The sequence below is a fragment of the Rhea pennata genome, chromosome 1 (assembly GCF_028389875.1).
Source record: "Rhea pennata isolate bPtePen1 chromosome 1, bPtePen1.pri, whole genome shotgun sequence".
In the NCBI taxonomy this organism is placed as follows: Eukaryota; Metazoa; Chordata; class Aves; order Rheiformes; family Rheidae; genus Rhea; species Rhea pennata.
In genome coordinates, this window is record NC_084663.1 from 157,829,160 (window position 1) to 157,851,138 (window position 21,979).

General features: G+C 37.0%; 1 protein-coding gene across 1 annotated transcript; it reads right to left on the reverse strand.

The window, feature by feature from the left end:
• Window positions 1-325: 325 nt before the first annotated feature.
• LOC134142715 (protein-lysine methyltransferase METTL21E-like) lies at window positions 326-19,622 on the reverse strand. Its single transcript, XM_062580182.1, has 5 exons — window positions 19,603-19,622; window positions 18,490-18,575; window positions 4,865-5,022; window positions 2,160-2,277; window positions 326-1,232 (listed from the first exon to the last, which is right to left on the reverse strand). The coding sequence occupies exons 1-5, from the start codon at window positions 19,620-19,622 to the stop codon at window positions 808-810; spliced, it is 807 nt and encodes a 268-aa protein (XP_062436166.1). The 3' UTR covers window positions 326-807.
• Window positions 19,623-21,979: the final 2,357 nt, after the last annotated feature.

Sequence of the window (21,979 nt, forward strand, 5' to 3'; positions counted from 1 at the left end):
CTTGATTTCTACCTCCAGTGCAGCCACCATCAGCCAGAGGTGTGAAGTGCTTCTCTCGATGGCTATTGTCCTATTGTTATTATCGCAATGCTCTGCTCTGAAGGCCAGATAATGGCCTATTTTTGGCAAGGCAGCTATCCAAGAATTTAAAATCTTTGAAAGAGGAGTTGGTGATATGTTATACTATTTTTATTCAAGACCTCTGTTCAAGCAACAGGACAATTGGTTCCCTGTTGCCTCGTGTGTGGTTGCCTGTGGTAGAATCCCTGAATCCAAATAAGTGGAAGAGGTAGAGAGCACAATATTTAAACCAAGGAGATACATATTACATATTCTGTCCCTTTATTATGATAGTATACTTCCAGTGTTTCTGTGAAGTTAGTTTAGTGTCCTAGAATATCCATTTAAAGGAAGGATTTACACACTATGGTGGGAATGGGGAAAGATCATATTTGACAACATAACTTTTAAATTGAAAGATTTATCATAGTCTTAAGTTTCAAATGATTGCCTGAACTTATCAGGCACTGTTAAAAGTTGCAATTGAAAGCTATGAAATACACATTACACATCCCTTAACAATAATAGTAAGACTTGTGAAAGTTATTAATGTGGTCAGTTTAGTACACAAAAGACATTTCTATGTATAAAACTATCGGCAAATTGAATTCAGGAATTCTTTAGGGATATACTAGAAATCTGATGTTTTGTTTTAGTTGTCTCCAGAAGTGCCATTCATGCTAGTTTAAGCAGCTACTATTAAAAAGCTACAGACAGCTGAAACAGTCACTTTCATGTATCTCTTTTTCAGACAGTCAGTTTAGAGTGTCTGACTTTCATCCTGCCTTTCCTCATTGCTTTATACAAGGTTATGTTCAGACTAGGGAAATCAAAAATTACTTCTAAGTCAAACAACGTCTGAAATCTGCCCACAAACTGGTTCTCTTTGTCCAGTCTAAATTTCATAGCCCAGAGAATAACAGTGTCATTCTGGCATAAGTGATCAAAAGTTAGGAGGAGTTCCTCTAGGAAGGGATGGTGGTAAACTACATCAGCAGCCATAATGTAGTCAAAGCGACATGAAGATCTAGGAAAGTTCTTTTCCAGATCAATTCCCCAAGACAATTCCTTAGCACGAGGCTGGTGCTTGCATTTCAATTTTGTGTTTTGGAGAACATTGTGCTGAAGGTTTCCCAGTAGCTCTGGCAAATCAGTAGCAGTCACACGTGCACCTGTGACAGGGAAAAAACAAAAGTAATATTTGAATACACTTCAAGACTTGAGCAAAAGCCCAATCACAAAAATTATCGCCCAAGGAACTGATTTTATCACATAGATCCCACTGAGGGGAGCAGAACACTGTAAAAGCTCCCAGCAGCTCTTAGTCAATGTGCTTAAAATCAGTATTTGGTTCCCAGATAAAGAATCACATTTAAAGATAGCGAACTCTACAGATTGCCATCTAAATGAAGCAGGAGAGTGGGAAGGGACAGGATCAAATGCTTACTGTGTCCTAATAGCACATTGGTTAAGAGTATCATGAGAGATTAGGGATCAAGGAATACTGACTCCAAAAAGTCAGCATGAGATTTAAGCATTGTTTCAGGTTCCTTCCTTTTCACACAGCAAGAAGCTTTCTCAGACTATAGAGTGTTAAAATTGCATTAAAATGTAAGTTACTGGCTTAGATCGCTCTTGAGAAAGAGCAGCTGTCATGAGAGAAAACAGAGCAGACAGTGCTGATAGCAGAAAGCTCAAAGATCAATTGCTAAAAGAGAAAAACTGAACACATGTGAAAAGGAAGCAAGCTGGCATTCCAGAGCTTGTTGATCAACGGAAGAAGAAGTCTTCCCTAAATCTGGCTTCTTCTGGTTGCCACTGGCATTCCTCTCAGACCACTAGTTTCTTATTTTGACCCTCTGTTTAAAGCTTAACAGCAGTTTCTTCTACTGGAATCTCCTTTATTGCACAAATGCATGCATAATTTTACAGAGAAAAGAACAGAACCAGTTTCCAAATAAGCCTTTCAGAATTCACTTTTCTTTCTCTTAGTATCTTTTAAGCATCTCTGTTTTCAAGGAACTGAGACACTTCCTGTGTCATCCAGTATTCATCTCGCAGATGTCTCTAAGAGCATAAGAGCAGTGATATGTACTCACCAAGTAGACTGGCTACTATGGAGACCAACCCAGTTCCAGCTCCAATTTCGATCACATTTTTGTCAATCAAATTGTATTGTTTAGAATTAGTTTCCAAAAAATAACACAAAACAAGAGCCTGTAGAGGAGGGAATCCATGAACATACTGAACAAATAAATGAAACAAAACCTCTCACTAAATAAGCATTGTCATTTATAAGCATGCAAAAAAATGTGTTGTTTTTTTAACTTCCCATCTGTTCAAATGAGCAATATTAATTCAAATGCTGTCCTGAAAGGATCACAGCTCACTATGATCTTTGAGCTCTGTAGGCTGACAAAATAAACGCCACAACATGCCTCAGAATATACTTGCAAAGCATTACAACCAGAAGGAACCACTGCAGTTACCTAATCTGTCACACTGTAACACGAGCCAGAAAATTCCAGTCAGCAATTCCAGCACATAACTGCACTTACTTCTGGCTGAGTTAAAATGTGCCCTTCGCAAGGGCATCTTTATGCAAGAACCGCATGTGCAAGATCAACCATAACCCATGTTAATCTCTTTCAATAATTAATTATTTGTAAGAGTAGTTAATTATCGCAATGATTCAAAGGGGACCGACAGTTTTACCTCTTTACTTTCACTTCAGTTAGCTTGTTTGTAATTTCTGTATGCTTACCGTGGTTAGCATAACAAACCTTTTTGCAAGCAAAACCACAAAGAGCCCTCTACAATTGTCTCCTCATGTACGCATTTAGCTGCTGTGATCAACAAACTTCTTGAGCTTTTCTGTTCTGCCTTAATAGTGACCAGATGGCTATGCACAGACTGGTGTATTCTGAATTATACTTTAGTTCACAGTTGAAATAGAAATCGCTGCTTCCATTCCTCTTTCAATGATAGTTTCCAGCTTGTCTCCCATACTATTCTCAAAACTTAGTAAAAGCCAGATATCTGTTTGTATAGAAAATTACATTGTCTCCATTGACAAATATATACGATGGTTGCCACATCCTTTTGCAATGTGGATGACCACTTGGAAAGACAATTATCAGTGTCTCAGTTTAGAATATCAAAATTATACTCTTTGTTTTTACTTTTAACAGATTGAGAAAGAAATAGAGAGAAAGGAACAGGAGGGATGTTGATCCAATACATACTGTAAATTCAAACAAAGCTTTTGCTTTCTACCTCTCAACTCAGAGTAAAAAGAGAAAGATCTTTTACATGGACTCACAGATATCTGCTACTGAATAAAGCTTTGATATAGAAGTATACCAAATACTTGGTATATTTCTACATCAAAGAAGTAGCTCTGTGAGCACCAGGATTAATTAAGCCCAGGTTTCTAAAGATTTGTATCTAGTGGTTGAGTGACTTTTTAAATACATTATTTTCTCTTAGTTCCATATATTCCTATAAGCTCTTCCCTCAGAGTCTTGCCATATTCAGCTGTAGAAACTGGCTGGCAGGATCAAGGTTCTGTGAGTTAATCACTGAATCTTTGCAGCGTGGTTTCCTTTCCATGAAGTATTCATGAACTTTGTTTTCCTTAAAGCTTCTGCCCTCTTAGCAAATCTGGTTGACATTTATCAAAAGGGTTCGAATACTGCCAAGTGGAGAATATGAAGAGACACAGAGGTGTTGTCTTCCTTTCATAGCAGGATTGATGAAACCCTTCCCAAGAAATTATGCTTTTCAGTACAGATCTTGTGCTTTTTGTGAGAACAACTGGCAATCAACCAAACCTTTCCTTGAAGAAGCACACCAAGGCTGCTAAGAGATGCAGGATAAATGACCTGCCCCGGTCAACTAAGAGAAGGAAAAATGTTTGGAGTTCAAAGCAGGGAGATATGCTATTCCTCCTCAGTTTAACTATGGCCATACATCTTAACTGGCAAAACTCCGGGAGGTTAACACTGTTGAGACAGAAATGGAGCCTCTTGGATTTTAGTCCTCTCCCTGTAGGAGCTCCTGGGGATCACTCTGTTTCAGCGGTGTTCTCCAAATGGTGCTTACGTGTCAATGGTGCATCATGGTACGTCCTCAATCACATCTCTTTCTTTCACTCTTACACCCAAACAATTGCTCCCCATTAGCTGTACCTCTGCATAGGTGCAAAAACTTGAAAAAGGCTCTTCCTATGGCGGATGTTAATAGTTCATATATCCAGAGCCATATTTCCTGGATAAAAGGGTTCCCTACCACATCGATTGCCTGCTGTTTAAGAAACTGAAAGCTCCAGCTGAACCTTTTCCCATGACTAGGTGTTTACAAGCTTAATGTGCGTCTCACGTGAGCAGACTGAGTAGATTCTCTCTGAGGTAATACCTGGTGAGAACATACCATAACTATTTCCACAATCTGTATCTGCCTGCTATACAGCTATCTGTATGTATAAAAGGCACAGAAATGTAATCATCTTGAGACTGCCAGCTTTCCTTCAAAATTTGCTTGTAATTGGATAATAAGATCCAAATTTATCGGCAGGAGAGGAGGGAGAAATGGGGATAAAAAAGAGATATTATCTAAACTTTGAGAACCAGGAACCCACAGGAAATCAGGCTAAATACAAGTTTGTTGTTTGTAGACTGGAGACAGAGAAAATATAGAAAGTCATCTTTTGTCTTTACAACATCCAACAAAAAATGCAAAATAAATTTAAAATGCTAGAAGACTCAGAAACTAAAAAAAAATAAAAAATGCATAAATATTGTACCGATGGCCAGACTACTGCCCCATAAAAGTCAGTGGCTTCTGTAATTCTTATCTCATGGCCAGCAAAGTGAAAGCCTTCCCAGGCCTTATGAGTTATAACAGCAGGAAAAAAACGCCGTCTCATGATTTCTGCAACTATCTGTTCATCTTCTTTTTGCCCTGGAAGCAAAAGTATAAAAGGTCAAACAACTTATAAAAACATAAAAGCTGAGTGGACTGATAATGAAACTACCAATTTGTATTAAAAAGTTGGTCTGGAAGCAAGAATTTGAATTATGTTTGTGAATCAAAATGCATTTTACCATTAGTGGTTACCATGACACCTGGGATATCTCCTGAATTCTAATTTAAGTTTTCAATTTATGACTACGCAAAGTAATTTCTTTCCTGTTTCACTGAAGAAGGCAAGTTCAGAAAATACAAAGAAAGCAAGTGGAATGTTACCATATCTTGCTTTCCATTTCACCAATCCAAAGGAAAATTTTTAAATTCTCTTTCACTTTCCGAGCAGCTGCCATACTGTTCATTTTCATGCTTTAATGCATTTGGGGTTTTTTATTGTTTCTCGTATCCTTTTATTGTTCACTTTCAGCACATTACGGTTCTTTTTGACAGCAAACAAAGGAATTGTAATATCATTTATAAATCTGTCACAAAACTTGTGAAACAGATCCTAGCAACACAAATTATGACAGACAGGAAAGAAAGCACTACTGTTGTTAGGAAAGCTTATCCACCCCAACAGAGCCTAGTAAAAGGGATTCTTTCCAGTTGGCTTGATATCCTGAATACCATTCCTGTTGCTATGCAAAGGATGTTTATGAGAGCTAACATAATTCATGATAATTCTTCTAAAGAAGATTCATTTGTTTTTAGCTGAATACGAAGATGGTTTCAGTTTTGCCATCATCACACAAAGCTGCACCACAATGTTGTGATGAAATAGATAAGTGAATCTTTCCAGAGCATTTTCTTAGTAAAGTTTAGATTCATTCCAAGTTTTCATAGGAAATTGGCTTTCACAGCCAATTACAATCTCTTGGCAAATTAGCTAAAGCAAAATATGTTTACAAGCTACATCCCCTAGAAAGCATGCTAGAGATTTAGATAGCTGGGTTACCATCTTTTCCAAAGCAGAGTTTCTATTTCAAGTCTGCAATTATCATCCAAACCACAGATATCAAGGTCTCAATATTACCAAACACAGAAACTGCAGCCCCCAATGCCTATAAATGAAAGCAAATTCTCTCTTTTCAGCATAAAAAGTGGTCTACCATCCTTTAGTAAATTCACGCAAACCACAAAGTACTTGTCAGCACTACTGAAAATCCTGCACATTTTCTTCCTCCTAAATTCCTGTAGCCACAGGATATCATAGCCTCAATTATTGTAGTTCACTCTGCCATATTCTTCAGTACTTTTATGGCCACAAGCTGCAGAAAAAGTCTCTCTCCCTTTCCAGTTATAGAAGAACCACAGAACAAAAGCAGAGGTGAACAAAGAAAGAGTGATAACAAACAAAGAGATCAGAAAGATGCTCCGCCTCATCAGGCAGTGCTTGAAGCTTGTAATTCAACGGACTCTAAGCATAAGATAGAATTAGAGAATGGCAACAAACACAAGGAAGAAAGACCAAAAATGCTTATGCTCAGTCTTAGTTCTGGTGATACCAAGATTGATCTGGTAACACAAAATGCTAACCAAGAGACAGAGCAAAAATAAAAATAATGTAATGCACATACTACTGTAAAGGAATATGTAAGTAGCATAATTTTATAAAGTTAACAGAAAGAAAAGAGTCTTAACATGGAAATTATGATATTTTAAGATATTAGGAAATACTAGTACACGGCTAACTCACTACATCTTCTGCAAGGCTCTAATGTTACATTGGGAAGAGCACATATTGTGCCTCCAAGCAGAAAACTGTGCAAACACAAGTTAAATGCCAGAGAAATACTGCTCCAGGGCAAAATTCATTTTTATTATTGATATAAAGCTGCCTTATTACAAATAATCTAAGTATATATAATCTATCATTCTGTTTCTAGCTAGGTATGCTGGAACTACCCTGCTGTTAGTATTTTCTGATTGCTTAGAGCAGTTTGACCTTGTTCTGCGATCAGTACTGGCTGTGCAAGCAAAAAGCTCATTCCTTCTATTACCGTCAACTACAACCATTTTTCTAGAAACTTCTTCACTTCTGATCTGATTCTACTCTGACATCTGCTTCAGACTTCTGACATCTGCTGAAATCTAACTTTCATTAAAATCCCCAGTTTATTAAGCCTTAACTTTATAAAGCTCCTGGCAAAAGTTCTATGCAAATTTAGAGGTATTGCAACTACCGCGCTCAAGTTCAATATACATTTCCCACCTCTTATTTATATTAGCAAGCATCTTTTGACTCCATGGTTGCATAGTACCTACACTACAAGAGTCTGTAGGCCACGAAGAATACTGCTCCCCACTCAGGCTGAATTCTCCACACTCCTGAAAGAAGAATGCCAAAGCTACTGATTAATAACACCATTTCAATCTCTGGAACAACAAGCCATCTTTTGTGAATGCTTAGCGGGCAGCTATCTTACTACCACTCGGTGATCCCACAGATGGGTTTTCTGGAGAACCTTACTTAACAGTTTTAGAGTTCTTTTTGTTCTTCCCCTTAAGAAGATCCTAATATTCTGCAGAATCAAGAAGAGCATTTGTTTCATCACAGACATCACACAGTAGACCGACTTCAAAATCATAGTGAGAAATTATATCAGCATGAAGAGACTAACAATTTTGAAGAAGAGCGCTGACAAAATGATGAGTGCGGACCTTTGGTCAGGTTTGCTTTGTTCCATGTAAATCTCCCTATGTACCTCAAAAGATATTCTTCTATTTTCTGCTTTATATCATTCAGAATAGCTAAACTCCTTCCGGTACTGCATGAAGAAAGACGTTACTGTTTGTCAACTGCATTCAGACCAGTGTATCCGTACTACGTGATACTTGGTGAGAGTGATCCATGTTATAACTTTTGTATCTGTACTACCTGATACTTGGTGGGAATGCTCCGTGTTGTAACCTTTTGGTGCCTAAAACTATACCGCTGCGTTAAGCGGAATACAAATAAGTAACTAACAAGGTCTTGGAAATCTGTGAGAAAGAGCAGCAGTTGGTTACATATGGATTATATATGTATATATACATATATATACATAACCATGAGAAGCAGTCAACATGAAGGTCAGAAGTTGAAGAGACATGAAATAGCGACCCCCAAAATCAAATGTGGCCCCCCAAATAAGTCTGCACGTGTGCACAGTATCACAGCTGGTTATGCAATGGGGGCGGAGTTGGGCTAGACTCCCTGCACTTGTTGGCCCCATGTGCCGGGACTCCTGCCTACCATGAATAACCATAAATACCGGAATGCTTCCGAAGGAGGGAGAGGCTCCTACACAACAGAGGACCTCTTTGCCTTCTCGGAGAATCCCGAAAAGATTGTGTCTGCCGACTCTTCCTCTCGCCATGCAGACGATCGGGACAAGCATTGGAGTGGTCCTTCTCGAGATTACCATCAGGTCAGTCTGTTTGTAAGTATTTACTAATAAACTGCTTGCTACTGAAGAGCATGTGTGTGTGTGTTTGTGTTGGCTTACCGAACTGGACATTTGTCCCCCAGGAATCTGACTGGAACAAGCAGTCAGAACAGAAAATAAGGAACTAGCAGGAAATATTTCATGCAAAAAGAAAATTATTATCAGAGTAAGCAAAATCTAAGTGAAGTCTCTTTTAATACCTGCAAACATCGGGAACGTTCTGCTGTTTCACTCAAACTCAAGCTTCCTAATACAAGATTTAAAATCCTGATAGGAAGTTATTCTCCTGGAGGTATTTCTCTGCATGTTACAGTCCCTATTCCCTTGTTCAGGAAGATAAGTTCTTGAAATTACAACTCAGTGAATGGACTGTATATCATAACAATTTTAATGCTATTTTAAGAGAGCAACAGCTGACTCATCAGTAGAATAGGGGCTGACAAAGGAAGAAGACAGCTGACTTGGGTCTCAATTCTTGTAAGAATGGAAGTGAATATGGACCATTTCCAACAACACTATTCAAGCATCCATACCAAACTCCAAAATTTTAAAGAGCTAGAACTCGTTCCTCCCTTCATCGTATACCCGAGTCTAATCAGGTTGGTTCTCCATAATTCTTCTTCTACTGTGATTTGGAGAGGCGTAGAGGTGGCATGCATATGTAGTTACCTTCTTCAATCTATTCATCTCTTGTTGTAAGCAGGTACACATAGATAGAACCAGAGTTTCAGGTGGATAACCTGTGATAGTTTGCTCCTATTTAGTTAAAATAGAGCAACTGAAATAATTTTCTGCTAGAGAAATAGATCATGTTGCTCTGGCCTTGAATTTGTATTCACATAGATGTTCACATAAATTCAAATAGCATTTGATTTTAGGTAAGTTTCTTAAGACTTTCTGCCTAATAGGCTAATGTGTTATAGTGCTTTTCGAAATATTTCAGACATTTCTTTTATTTTTTACCATAAAAGTCTAATGTCTTTGGAGCATGTTCTTTGAAATCTCTTGGTTCTCAGCTACATCGGGAGGAGCAAGATAGTCATATACTGCTGATAAATAATCTTGGAGTATATCAACTATCATGATGAAAACAGTACAAACATCACTCTCAAAGGCATAGCAAACATCATTATTACAACTAAAATGTGAACAGTTTTCCAAAGAGACATACTAAATCATGTGGGAGACTGGAGTTCTTAAGTTAGTAGCAGGTTAGTTATAAAAATGTATGACAAGTTGTATAATCTTGTATAGGGAACTAGAGGATTTTGCTGATACATTTGAATGTCATAAGAAATGTTTTATATTAGCACAACACCTGAAGAAAAAGGACATGAGTTCTGCTGAGATGGAGTTGGAGAAGTCCTTCAAGTAGAGAAATCAAGGGAGAAGGAAAATAACAGGAGACAAATCAAGTCAGAAAGTAACAAGCTGCTAATTACAGAATCTTTAATAATGAAGGAAATCATGAGAATGGGTCTTATGCTGAGTTGATTTGCACACTTTGGTTTGGAATCAGGAGAAATACTACTTGCTTCTAAATATGCTACATTATCAGCTGTTCTGTTTACACTAATTGTCTCATAACATCCACTTTGGTAGTATACAGCTCAGTCAGGAAGCAGTAACCTTAAAATTCAGTTGGGTATCTTCCATCGGTTATTAGCATATGTTAAATCTCTCATACTGTATAACTAACGATACTACATTACTGGGCTCTTAATTGAATAAAGAGAGAATGATGGGCACTGTTAAACAGCACATAAAACACAGGAGAAGCATTAAAGACAAGGAGTATGAAATAAAATTCAAAAAGCACATTGATAACAGTTTAATACGTAATTAGAATGTGACCAAAAGAGGAACTTAAATGACCTGTCTAGATGGAAGCTACAAAGAATATACTAGACATCCATTTTCCAAACCTACAGTGACAAAATATTCTCTGACTACTTTACTAATGGATCAGGACAGCATTAATTCAGAAGCCATAATCTCACCCAATGATTCACCAAAACAGTTTACAGGAAAAAATTACAGAACACTCTCTTCCAAGTGCTCCTACTTAATTTTTTAAGGTCAAATGGTGTCACAGCCAAGGTGACAAGAATGCAAATGAAATAAGACCCAGCTGTCTACTCTGATGGATCTTTTCCAACTGGCAAAAGTAATGAAATCCAAACCTTCAGCAAGAACTTGACCTGACAAAGTTCAGCCCTGCAGCAACACATTTTTCCTTCAGAAGCAGTATACTCTCACCTGTAAAGGTTAGACTTCAAATTTACCATTTAAGGAAGTACTTACAAATATTGTAATCACCCTGTATCAACAGCTGTGAAGATCTACAGAGTTTCTCTAAGACTTCTTAGCAACCGTATTTGTGAGCTTGATGCACGAGGAGGACTACCCACACTGATGTACTGATTTGAGCAATACATGAGGTAAAGTACCAATAATTCACTATCAACAGGCCTTTTCAGAGCTCTCCAATCTGAACATACAGAACTGGAGTCATTCAACATAAAAATTCAAGACATAATTTATATATTTATCCTGCAATTAGTTAAATTTCAAAAACAAATTTCAAAAAATAATACAAAAGATAGTTATTTGCATCACCTCGTCTGTAATTCTTTTGGTTGCACAGTTCACAAAAGTTCTTTTTTCGGTAGTGTCCAAATACACAGTTAGTTTCTTTTCCAAAGCCAATGTTTACTGGGGTTGCAAGCATGGCCTGTCTGTAGAGGCTTGGGCAGTGTTCTGCACCATTCCTGTTTGTTGCTGTCAAGCAGCACAACTCCATGTTTCAGAGGAGGGCAGCTCACAGTTCCCGCTCAGACAGCTTCTCTCAAAAAGAGATGGATGGTGGATGACTTAAACAGAGCAAGCTTTACCTCGAATGTGTTTTCCAGTGAGTAAAAAAAAAAAAAAAAAATCCTTTCAGGCTAGCCTGCAGTGGATTCTCTTCAAACTTTCAATTTTCACGAATAGTGAAAATTGTGGGAAAATTGTGCCTTAGTGTGGGAATATATTTTTGTTTGGGAAGGACAAGGGAGCAAAAAGACAAGCAATTTTTTAACATTTTATTTGAAAAACATTCTCCCGCATTTTTTAAACACAGTAGTGCTTTCATCTACTTACTGAAAGAAACTGATACAATTGCATTAACAGATTGAAATATTCAATCAATAATTTCATCTCTCCCCCCTGCTCTCCTCGCCCCTATGGGCGGACAGCGTGACCGACGTGGGTGTTCTGCAGCAGGTGATTGGGTTTCACACGGAAGTGTGAAAAGCAGGCAGGAAGCAATGACTTGTAATACAGGCGCCTCAGCCGCTGTTATTCATAATGTTATTGCATTTCGTAATATCGTTTGTGAAGACTCTGCTTCTGATCATCACACAGATGACAGAACCCACTTTTTTTTTTTAAGAAAGGGGCTAACATTCTGTGAAAAAGGCCAAAAAATGAGCTGTGAAAAGAAATCTGCTCTTTCCAGAAGTTAATTTATTTTGGGACAGCAGGTCAGCTGCCAAAAGAAGGTGGTAAGTCTATAAATTAAAAACAAAAAAAAATGCTCTGTTCCTTTATAATATCTTTCTCCTTTCTTTATTTTAGTTCTTTATCTATTGTGGCAAACAGACAATATTTTGGTTCAAGATAGCTGTTTGATCATTACAATCACTGTTCTGGTTCCAGTTTCCCAAAATTAAAGCTCACAAGAAATAAATACCATTAGACCTGTCTCAAGAGCAGAGCCCTGGTCCTGAAAGCATTACGGATAGTTCCATGAAACGCATATGTAACACTGAATCACAGAATATTCCCCACATTTGGGTGAACATCAGACTAGCATCTTCATTTCATTCCTCTATTTGTTCTTATCACAGCTTAAGGACCCTTGAAAGAAGGAGACAGGAGGGAACTTTAGCCATGTCCTTGACTTTCCAAAAGTCTGAAGTAATAAGTAGTCTACACCTCTCCAAGGATATAGAACAAAGTGCTGTTCCAGAAAATTCACTTATCTAAACTAAATGGTTATTTTCCCCTGGCTTCATCCTTACCTACAGAGGCAGAAATGACCTTGTAATGGAGTATAGACATTCTAGTACACTCTTTCCAAGCTAAGCCAGATGAAGAGATGGCAATGGCAAGGTATATTTTATCGATTAATCTGAGATACTGTGTCGGTGCTTGAAACTTGATACTTCAAAATGCAGAAAGACAGAACTGTGGCACCCATGGACAACCACATCTCAGCCAAGAGATAAAATGCTCTTAGCGCCAAGTATGAGGAGACAAGAACAGGAGTGAGAATATGCTCACAGTGTATAGTCTATGGATTTATCCACGTTTTAGACGTGCATTTTCAATTTGAAATTCACACCACTCATTTCCCAGCCCCATCCAAAGCACTGGTCATCCAAAACCATCAGAAGCCTGAAAATAAAAGCATAGTAGTCAGACTCTCTCGTGAGTACAATTAATCCAAATGTAACAAATACTTCCCTTCTCACTCATTCATATTCTTCTGTTTCGGAAAACAGCTGCAGGTGTTTTCACACCTCACCACATCAGCAGCAATTTAAGAAAGAAAACTAAATAGCTTCCCTTTGACTACAAAAGCAGGCTTCATTCTTAAGTTGGATAGTCTAAAGTATAAGAGGCTGTCAACCGATTTGTTGATGGACAGGAAGGCTCTGGATGCACAACAGACACTGTAAGCCATGTCTCATCTAAACTTCCACCCTTCTTACCCTGCCTGATCATGATGGCTTTGCACAGTTGAAAGTTTCTACTTTCTAGTAATCATACCAGGGCATTCTAGGTACCATGGAAAACGGAATGGGAAGGACTGCAAAAATGCTCACCAATTTTGCCCTATCAATAATTTTGGACTTCTAAAACTTTTCTTTGAGGAAAGAACCAGAAAGTAATCTACAACATCAATCCATGAGAACATGTCACTTTTTCTTGTGGTAGTTGAGAAATATTTCATTTATTATTGAAATGCATCTACAGCAATGCAGAAATCACAGACAAGAGGAAAGGCAAAAGACGTTAAAGTAGAAAAGACAGGCAGATGGCTGAAAGGTAGGAACATACTACAGACTTCTCTGTAGAATTAATCCATGCTATGACTACTTGAGCGTTGCTTCCAATTTTTGTTCTATCCATACACAAGTTTTTATTCAAGTTTAGTAATGCTTTCAGCAAAAGTGGGTTTACCTGTTACGGGGAGAGAAAAGGAACACTGAAATGTTAAAGTACCACAGCTAATCTGTTTACTATACTATTTTGAATCACCAACGCTTCCAAACAAAAGCACTCAGAGGTAAGTTAGTTTAAGAAAGCCAAGATATGAATTTATAGAGCAGATATTTTTAAGAGTGTTCTGATTTGCTATGAAGGTGAATTTAGTTCTAGTCACTCATAAAGTAGGTTATCCTGAAGTCTTATTCCATATTAGCTCTTTCAGTTTTTTTCCATTTGGAGATAGCTTGTCACCTAAGAGGAATAAAATTTGAGTTCCAGTATTTCAGGTGAATCCTTTAGTGAGGACAAAAATATAATTAAAGCAAACATACTGTTCTTAAGAGGATTTTTAATTTTTTAATGCTTTTTGAGATAAGAATTAATGCAATAGATTTCTTTTTTAAAGATAGAAGCTTAATTCAACAAGGTTAAGAGACAGGAAAAGAGGAAGATGAAAGAAGGGAAGGCAGATGATGGGAAGATAGCAAAACAGTTATTTATACATAGCATAAATAGGTTTGTAGCACTATTAATAGCAGAGTCCACCACTTAGAGAATGGTTCAGCATTTTAAGCATTCATTCAGAAAATACAGAAATTGAGTTCTAGGTCTTCCTCAGAGCAATTCAAATGCACAGTCCTCACATCCTCAGGATGGTTTGAGCCATTCTCTACTGAATCAGGTTGTCAGGTGCATCTCCTCCCTTCCACCACCATTACTGGAGAGCCATAAAGAAACTGAGAAAAGCCAGTTAGCAAGGAAAAGCCCGACTATGAACTGAGCACTCAGTTGGGAAGTAGCAATCTCAGGCTCAACCCAGCAATCTGGGTTTCTGGTCCCAGAATTTATATCACACAGTCTTTGAGGTCAACAGAAAAGGGTCAGTGGGAAGGGAAGAAAAAAAATAAGGATCTTCAGAAGTAACTCAGGAAATAGGAACAAGACAGTAACTCACTCTGTCTTCCCAGCTGAATATCTTATCTTCCAAGTTACAGAGTTAGGCTGCTTCTCACTTGCCTCAGTTCCAGCTCCATCCCATTTAAGGCATCTTTCTGGACTTCATCCACAGACTTGAAATTATGGGAGTAACTGTCATCAATGAGGACATCTGTCAAGGAGGAGGAGGAGGAGAGGGAGTGTATCCCTTACAAAATGCTGGAAGATATGTGAAGGTTACTAGGTCAGCATTTTCTCAGATATTTATGGATTAAAAATTGGGCCCTGGCCAAGTAAAGTGAGGCACTGAAGTGCCAAGGACAAGTAGGTTTTGCAAACATGCTCTCTTCCTCTTCTCTCAGACACAAAATTATTCTGAGGTGAATCCAAACTTATTTGCAAATATGGCAAATTAAATCAGTATCCCAAGAAACAAAGAAGGGAGTGATAGAGTCTGAGCTCGGAAAAGTTTAGCCAAAGAGAGTAAAAGTGAGTGATCAAGAGAAATTATGAGAGGGAAGAGGAGAAAAGAGATATTTAATGATGTAGGCATGATGGAAAACTGACAGGATACCAGGAAAGCCCAGACTGAGTAATGACCTACTGTAAATTGGAAACTAGTAGTAATAGAAGCCATGAGAAAGAATAAGGAGTTCTAAATTAAGAAAACAGAACCTGGCTGGGAAGGAAAATGGAGACAGTAAATATAAAGAGCTTGGAGCAGAACTGCTGAGAAACTGAGCTGGAATAAGAGTTCTGAGAAACAGAGATTGAGACTGGATGGGTAAAGTTAATGAAATGGGGAACAGGGTAGACGAAATGGATAAAAATAAGGGAGACATAGAAAGAAGGATAGATTAGGTAAGTCTATCTGCAAAAAGTTCAGTGTCCTTCCCTCCAAAGTTTGGCATAGATTTTAATAACCCAAAGACTGGTGTCAGATGAATTGTGAAACTGTCGGTATGTCCAATTTTTCATTCATATCTCTTCACCTCCTTAAACTAGTGTTGCTAGTCACAGAGGGGAACAACCTGCTATTGCTACCAATGCAGTTACTCTGTTAGCTAAATAGAATACATTTCACAGAATCACAAGAGTTCCAGCTGGAAGGGACCTCTGGAGATTGTCTAGTCCAACCTCCCTGCTCAAGCAAGGTCAACTAGAGTATGTTGCTCAGGGCTGTAACCAGTCAGGTTTTGAGCATCTCCACAGACAGGGGCCTTCACAGTCTCTCTGGACAGCCTGTTCAACTGTGCAGCCACTCCCACAGTGAAGAAGTGTTTTCTTATGTTCAGATGGAATTTCCTGTGTTTAAATCTCCTCTTGTCCTGTCACTGGGCACCACTGAAAAGAGTCAAGCTCTGTCTTGTTCACTCCCATCAGATATTTATAACCATTGGTAAGAGCCCCTCTGAGCCTTCTCTTGCTTCAGGTCGAGCAGCGCAGCTCTCTCAGCCTTTCCTCATATGAGAGATGCTCCAGTCCCTTCATCACCTTTGTGGAGTCTCTCCAGTAAGTCTATGTTTCTTTTGTACTGAGGAGTCCAGAACTGGACTCAGCTCTCCAAATATGGCCTTCCAGTGCTGAGTAGCAGGGAATGATCACCTCCTTCAACCTGCTGGCAGCTGATCTAAAGATTCTGCCCTGCTGACTAATTTAGCATACATTGATCTATTGTCCTAGAATTCAATTTATATTCCTAATTCCAAAGCTTTTTAATTTACAGGCAGTTTCTTCCCTGCCCTAAATCCTTCATGAAAAAAGCATCAATATTAGAAAGCCAACCTTGCAGAAGCATAGAAATGTCTGTGCAATTTTAACTCAGACCTCTTGTGTACTATAGGACATAAGTCATTAATATTTCAGCCTTTAGTAGTTTTATCTTTAATATTTATACTTCTGCATATTTCTTCCTCTAAAACTCATGCCTCATTTATAGCATAGGAACAGCTTAAGCTCTTTGTTCAAGTCAGAATTACACAAAAGGAAAGGGAATTGTGTTAAATAAATCTCAAGATTAAGATATTTAAACAGTGCTTTGTGGAAATTCAATCTATAGCAATCCCTATGAGCCATCTTCTAGTGCAATGTCAGCTTTCCAGAGATGGTCATCAATTGTGCATATTTCATTTTTTTTCACAATAGGAGCCCTAAGAAAATTAAGACTCAGGAAAAAGCAAACAAAAAGCACTCCAAAAGACAACAAAAATTTTCTGGAAGAACTTGTTTTTCTCTCTCCCCCAAATTTTCAGGTGTGATACATATTGCTTCCAAATTTTTTGTACATGAAGTAGCTGTTCTGAGAAAACTAACATTTTAGAGTAATTTTTGTAATTGCATCTCAGCCATTCAAATCTCTTCTACTATTATCAAACTTTTCAAGTGAAATTATTTCAAAACTTACGGTGCTAGACAATTACAATTCCTAAATACAGCAGGCTTATGCAAACTATATATATTACATGTGAATTTACCTCTCCTTTATGCCAACTTTTTAACGATTCCAAATAAGGAACATTCTCTACTTTTTTTCTTTAGAAAGATTATTTTCATCTTTATTTACATTATAATCTCAGGCTTCTGATTACATACTGCTTACTTTCCTTTTTGGTTATAAGTCAACAGTCTCAATGTTTTCTTTTTTTTAAAGTTCAATCCCTCCTGCCCTCCCACCATTTTACAGATACTTTAATAGTCAGGAACCATGGAAATCTCTTAATACACAACGTTCTGTTTCATTCTATTCAGTTCAATTACATCCATTCTTTGACACTGTCATTATTCAAAAGAAAAGATTTTTTTCCAATAAAAATTCTGCTAAGTATATTTAGCTGTGCTACTGCATAGAATGCATGTGTCATTCAAAAAGAAAAGGTAAATAAAGTTGCAGTAAGTAAATAACTATTTTGAGTATTGTAGTCATCTCCAAAACTCCTATTTTCTCTCCCTGGGAGGGAATTTTTTTTTTTTCCTAAGGATTCCACGGTGTCAGAAAATTTTAGATCTCTTCCGTAACATTTGAGACCAAAGAGCAAAAGCAAGTCACTAACGGGCCAAGAGCAAGCAGCTGTGAGAGAGAGAGTGCACACACGCAAGAGCAAGCAGTCAACACTATCTCTGCCAAAGGCACTCGGGGCCACCTTGCATTGCTGAGTAAGTGGTGAGGTAAAACCAGTCCAGAGCTCCCTCAAAAAGCAGAACCTCCCAAAACAGGGGCCATAATGCACCACAAATCAGCTGAGATTTTAAAATATGAAATAATAATAATTTAAAAAAAAAAAATCGGAAAACTTCCTTCATATTCAGCTGCAGAACATAACTAAATCCTGCCTCCAAACAATATACATAACTTGCCCTAAAACCTAGTTATGCCTAAAAAGTGAGGTTACACTGGATGCATCTTAAAAGATGTGCAGCCATGGATTTGCTTAAGAGAAAAAGCTGCTAACAGTTGTTTATGAAGGTATTTGAGAATTAGGTTTGAAGTCGTCTAGACAGAAATCAAGCTTGTAATAACTGATTTTTGTCCAACTGAATAGGTTGATCATAGTCACAACTTCAGTCCTTGGAACCAGCCATGGGCAAATAACCGGAGGCAAGACACCAAACACTGGTAGGAAACTGCCAGATCTAAAGTACGCTGGCATAGCAGAAATTTGCTGCGTAGCTAGAATACTACAACAGCGCTATCTATTGCATTTTCTGTATAAATGCCATAAACAGAATTCTTCAGGAAGAATGAATGAGAAGACAGTTCACTGTCAGCAAGGCACCTTTGTTCCTTCTATTCAATAATTTTCTGAAGTGTAACAAAAAATATGGTGGATAAAAAACTCTTTACCTTCTTGGCCTTCTATTTTTCTTAACAGTTCATTATGCAGATGGTTATGTTGTGATGATGCCAAATCCATACTGTGCCACAGAACACTGGAGAGAAACACAAGCCTGGTAAAATGAATAAATGACTTCTATTTTTCTTCACATAATACTTCTCAAAGAAAAAGTTATTCTCATCTATATTATGCTATAATTTATTCTTACTAGTAATAAATAATGAGAGACCTAGAGACACATAAAAATCACTCAGTATTCAGAGCATAACAGAACCATAGCAGCAAACTCCCTAAGAAAACCTCAAGTCAGTTCAATTGTTCAATTCCTCAAGAGGGAAAAAATGTAGATAAAAAAAAAAAACTAAAAAAATACTTTGATAACTGTTTAAAAGTATTCTATGAAATTTTAAAATTAGAACTAATTCAAATGAAGCTTGGTAGATTTATAATTGATTGAAAGCAAAGGTACTATCAAATGTCTGAAGGAGAGGAAAACTTACACCAAAAGGCTCTAATCATATTTGAATTAATTAGGTTGGAAAGGAAGGAAACCACCTACTAGTAAAATTTGCACAGGAGATTAAGAAAGAAACAGGAATTACAGCTATTATACAGAACACAGAATATTCATATGTCTACATAAATAGACTCCAAACATGCATATTCAGTAGAAAAAAGTAACACAGATGCAGTTTTCTACAGATAGGTGAAAAGTATAGACAACCAATTCTCTCAAGCTCTTGACATTTTACAATCAAAAAAACCACTGAGATTGCAGAATAACATGATTATCAATACTCTGATAATTTTTAATATTCTTTCACTCTTATTCAGAAATTTGACTGATTTGTACAAGAATAGTTATAGGCAGTGTACAGTTAATAGTTTATAGACATTTAAACACCCAGTGGGGATGCAATTAAATAAGACAATGGATAGAGAAGTTAAAAAAAGCATTAAAAATAAAAACAAGGCCAAATATTATAAAAAATTCCTCACAGTGCAAAGCCTTAGACAGATTTACTTCTCAAGACCCAAGGATGAAAACTGTATAGTATGGAACAATCCTGTCCTCTTACAGGTTAAATACCACACTCTTTCTGACTTCATCCTACACATACGGGTTTAACCCTACCACCATAGTGCCAAAAGTCATTAACATATCTGAAGGTGAAAAATAGCTTAGTGGGCTTCTCACATTACCATAATATATAAAAATAAAAATATTGTTAATGTATCTATGTCTTTCTATGAATTTATCAATAGTAACAGTATTATGTGGGGATCAGAAAAGACAGATTCAATGGAATTCAAAATATTTGTATCCATTTGTATTTATCTTCAGAATACCAAGTAGCATTATAAACTACTAGACATGAAGTAGTAAATGTTATATACATTCATCAGCTTTTCATCTACCTCAGAAGTGTAAAAAAGACTGTTTTTATTCTGATTAGAAGATAAAAATAATGGCTTAATAATTAATCCCTTTGCATCATGAAGAACAGATAAGGTTGCACTATAAAATCAATTCTAAAGGGAAACCTTCTCATTTTGCTACTATAAACTTTTTCCTTCTAAAAATACCCTAGGAGCTACACTGAACTATACAACCTGCCAGACTTTAAAATAGTAATTCAATAATACTACGAGTAACTAAAACATAAGTACAGAACAGTTCAGTTACTGATTTACACTCTGTAAAATAAAGGATGCAAAGTAATTCAGATTAAAAGAACACACTTTGATAACACATGCAATTGAAATATTATGGCAACTTATATCTACTGTATTTCAGTTAATATTACCTGAATCTCTTCTTTTATCTTTCCCAAAATGATATTCAAAAATAAAAAAAACTTTATTTGCTAGCTCCTTTCCTTCCAGTTAGCTGCCCAGAAGTCCCAGACGGAATAGCTCTAAAGTGTGTGTCACACAGTGCCAACATCCCCACAGCAGAAGGAATAATAAATCTTGACAGCTGCAGGGTGAACACAAAGTAGATACAACATACCATGTCTCCTAGAGAACCCAATACCCTTATATACGGGAACAGAAGATTTCAAAACAGCAGTAGGTATCTAGTCAAGAGAACTCCAACCAGTAAATAAAAGTTTTGGAATATTTTCCACAAATATAAGTTTAGTTTCCACAAATATAGGTTTAGTAACTTCATGTTGTTATTAAAAGGTAGCTGAAGAGCAAAAAAAAAAAAAAAAAAAAAAAAAAAAATCCTTTGTCTCTCTTCAGAGACGAAGGATTCTTCCTTTGCCCAAGGCACAAAGGGCCAATTTACAAAATAGCAGGGGTGTATTTGTGACAAGGATATATAAATGCATGCTCACATTAGAATACAAAACCTTGACAAGGTACAACATCCAAACAAATCGTAGTCAATTTTACAGTCAAATATTAAATTCATGAAACAGCTCAACATACATGTATTGCCCATCTTCTCTATATCCAAGATGTATAATCTTTCAACAGCTTCCAATCAGTTACTGCTATTGGAAGAAAATAGAAGTATCTGTAAGATTTCCTGTATTTAGACTGTAATCTAACCAGGACAGGAACCATACATTACTTCATAATTTCTTTTCGTAAAATAGCACAACAACAACAACATGCCATTGAATGATAATGAATTGTTGCACAAGAATGCTAAGCCTTACAAAGACCTGAAAGTCCTGTACTCAGCAAAAGAAATTAATAGCTCTTTGCACTTAGAAGCTATCAAACAAATCAATAAGAGCTGATCTACATGTTTAGGGTAATTTCAATAAATACTAAAGAATGATCTGTAAAACTGCTGTTAACTGGCTGTCTGGACTGAGAATATCCTTCAAATACACTTACCTTTTGTAAAGATACCATCAAGAGGGTTATTTTATGCTCCGTAAATATAGTACATGAAACTTTAGACTCTCTGAATTTAAAAAGGCCAAATCTATCCAGTTCACCTCAGTCCTTCATCCTTACTGGTGAGGCTAAGTAATATTTTATACAAAATTGTGTGGATTTGGACTTACAAACAATAAAACCATGAGAAATGAAACAAAAGCATTGAACAACCGCAAAGGAGGACCAAAATTTCATGTAAGAACATGAGTAGGACTGGCAGTATTCAACTTTATCCCTCTTAATCCACAGAAGCTATAAATAAATTCTGTAAATATTTAGATAAATGACAGGAGGGGAAAAAAGTTTGAGCTAACAAATTGTTTCTCTCACAAATTAATCTAACATGAATGCTGCAACCAGTGGATCTGTCTGCTAGGTTCCTGAAGCACTGTGTTTTCCAGGAAGTTGACCCTGTACTGTTAATACCAAAATGTGCACAGATGATACTAAAATAAGGGTGGGCAGAGAAGGAAGGCTAACTAGAGGAAAAAGAAAAAAACAAAAAAACAGAAAAATCGAACTGACAGAATCTTGCTGCATGGAGATACAAGAACAAAAAAAAAAAAAAAAAAAAAAAAAAAAAAAAAAAAAAAAAGA

Coding starts and splice junctions, on each gene's coding strand:
- LOC134142715 (XM_062580182.1), bottom strand. CDS start 19,622: ATGGTGGTAGGGTTAAACCC. Junction 18,576..19,602: donor ATGGTGGTAGGGTTAAACCC/GTATGTGTAGGA, acceptor GTTTCTCTCCAG/TGTTCTGTGGCACAGTATGG. Junction 1,233..2,159: donor CATAGTAGCCAGTCTACTTG/GTGAGTACATAT, acceptor TCCCTGTCACAG/GTGCACGTGTGACTGCTACT.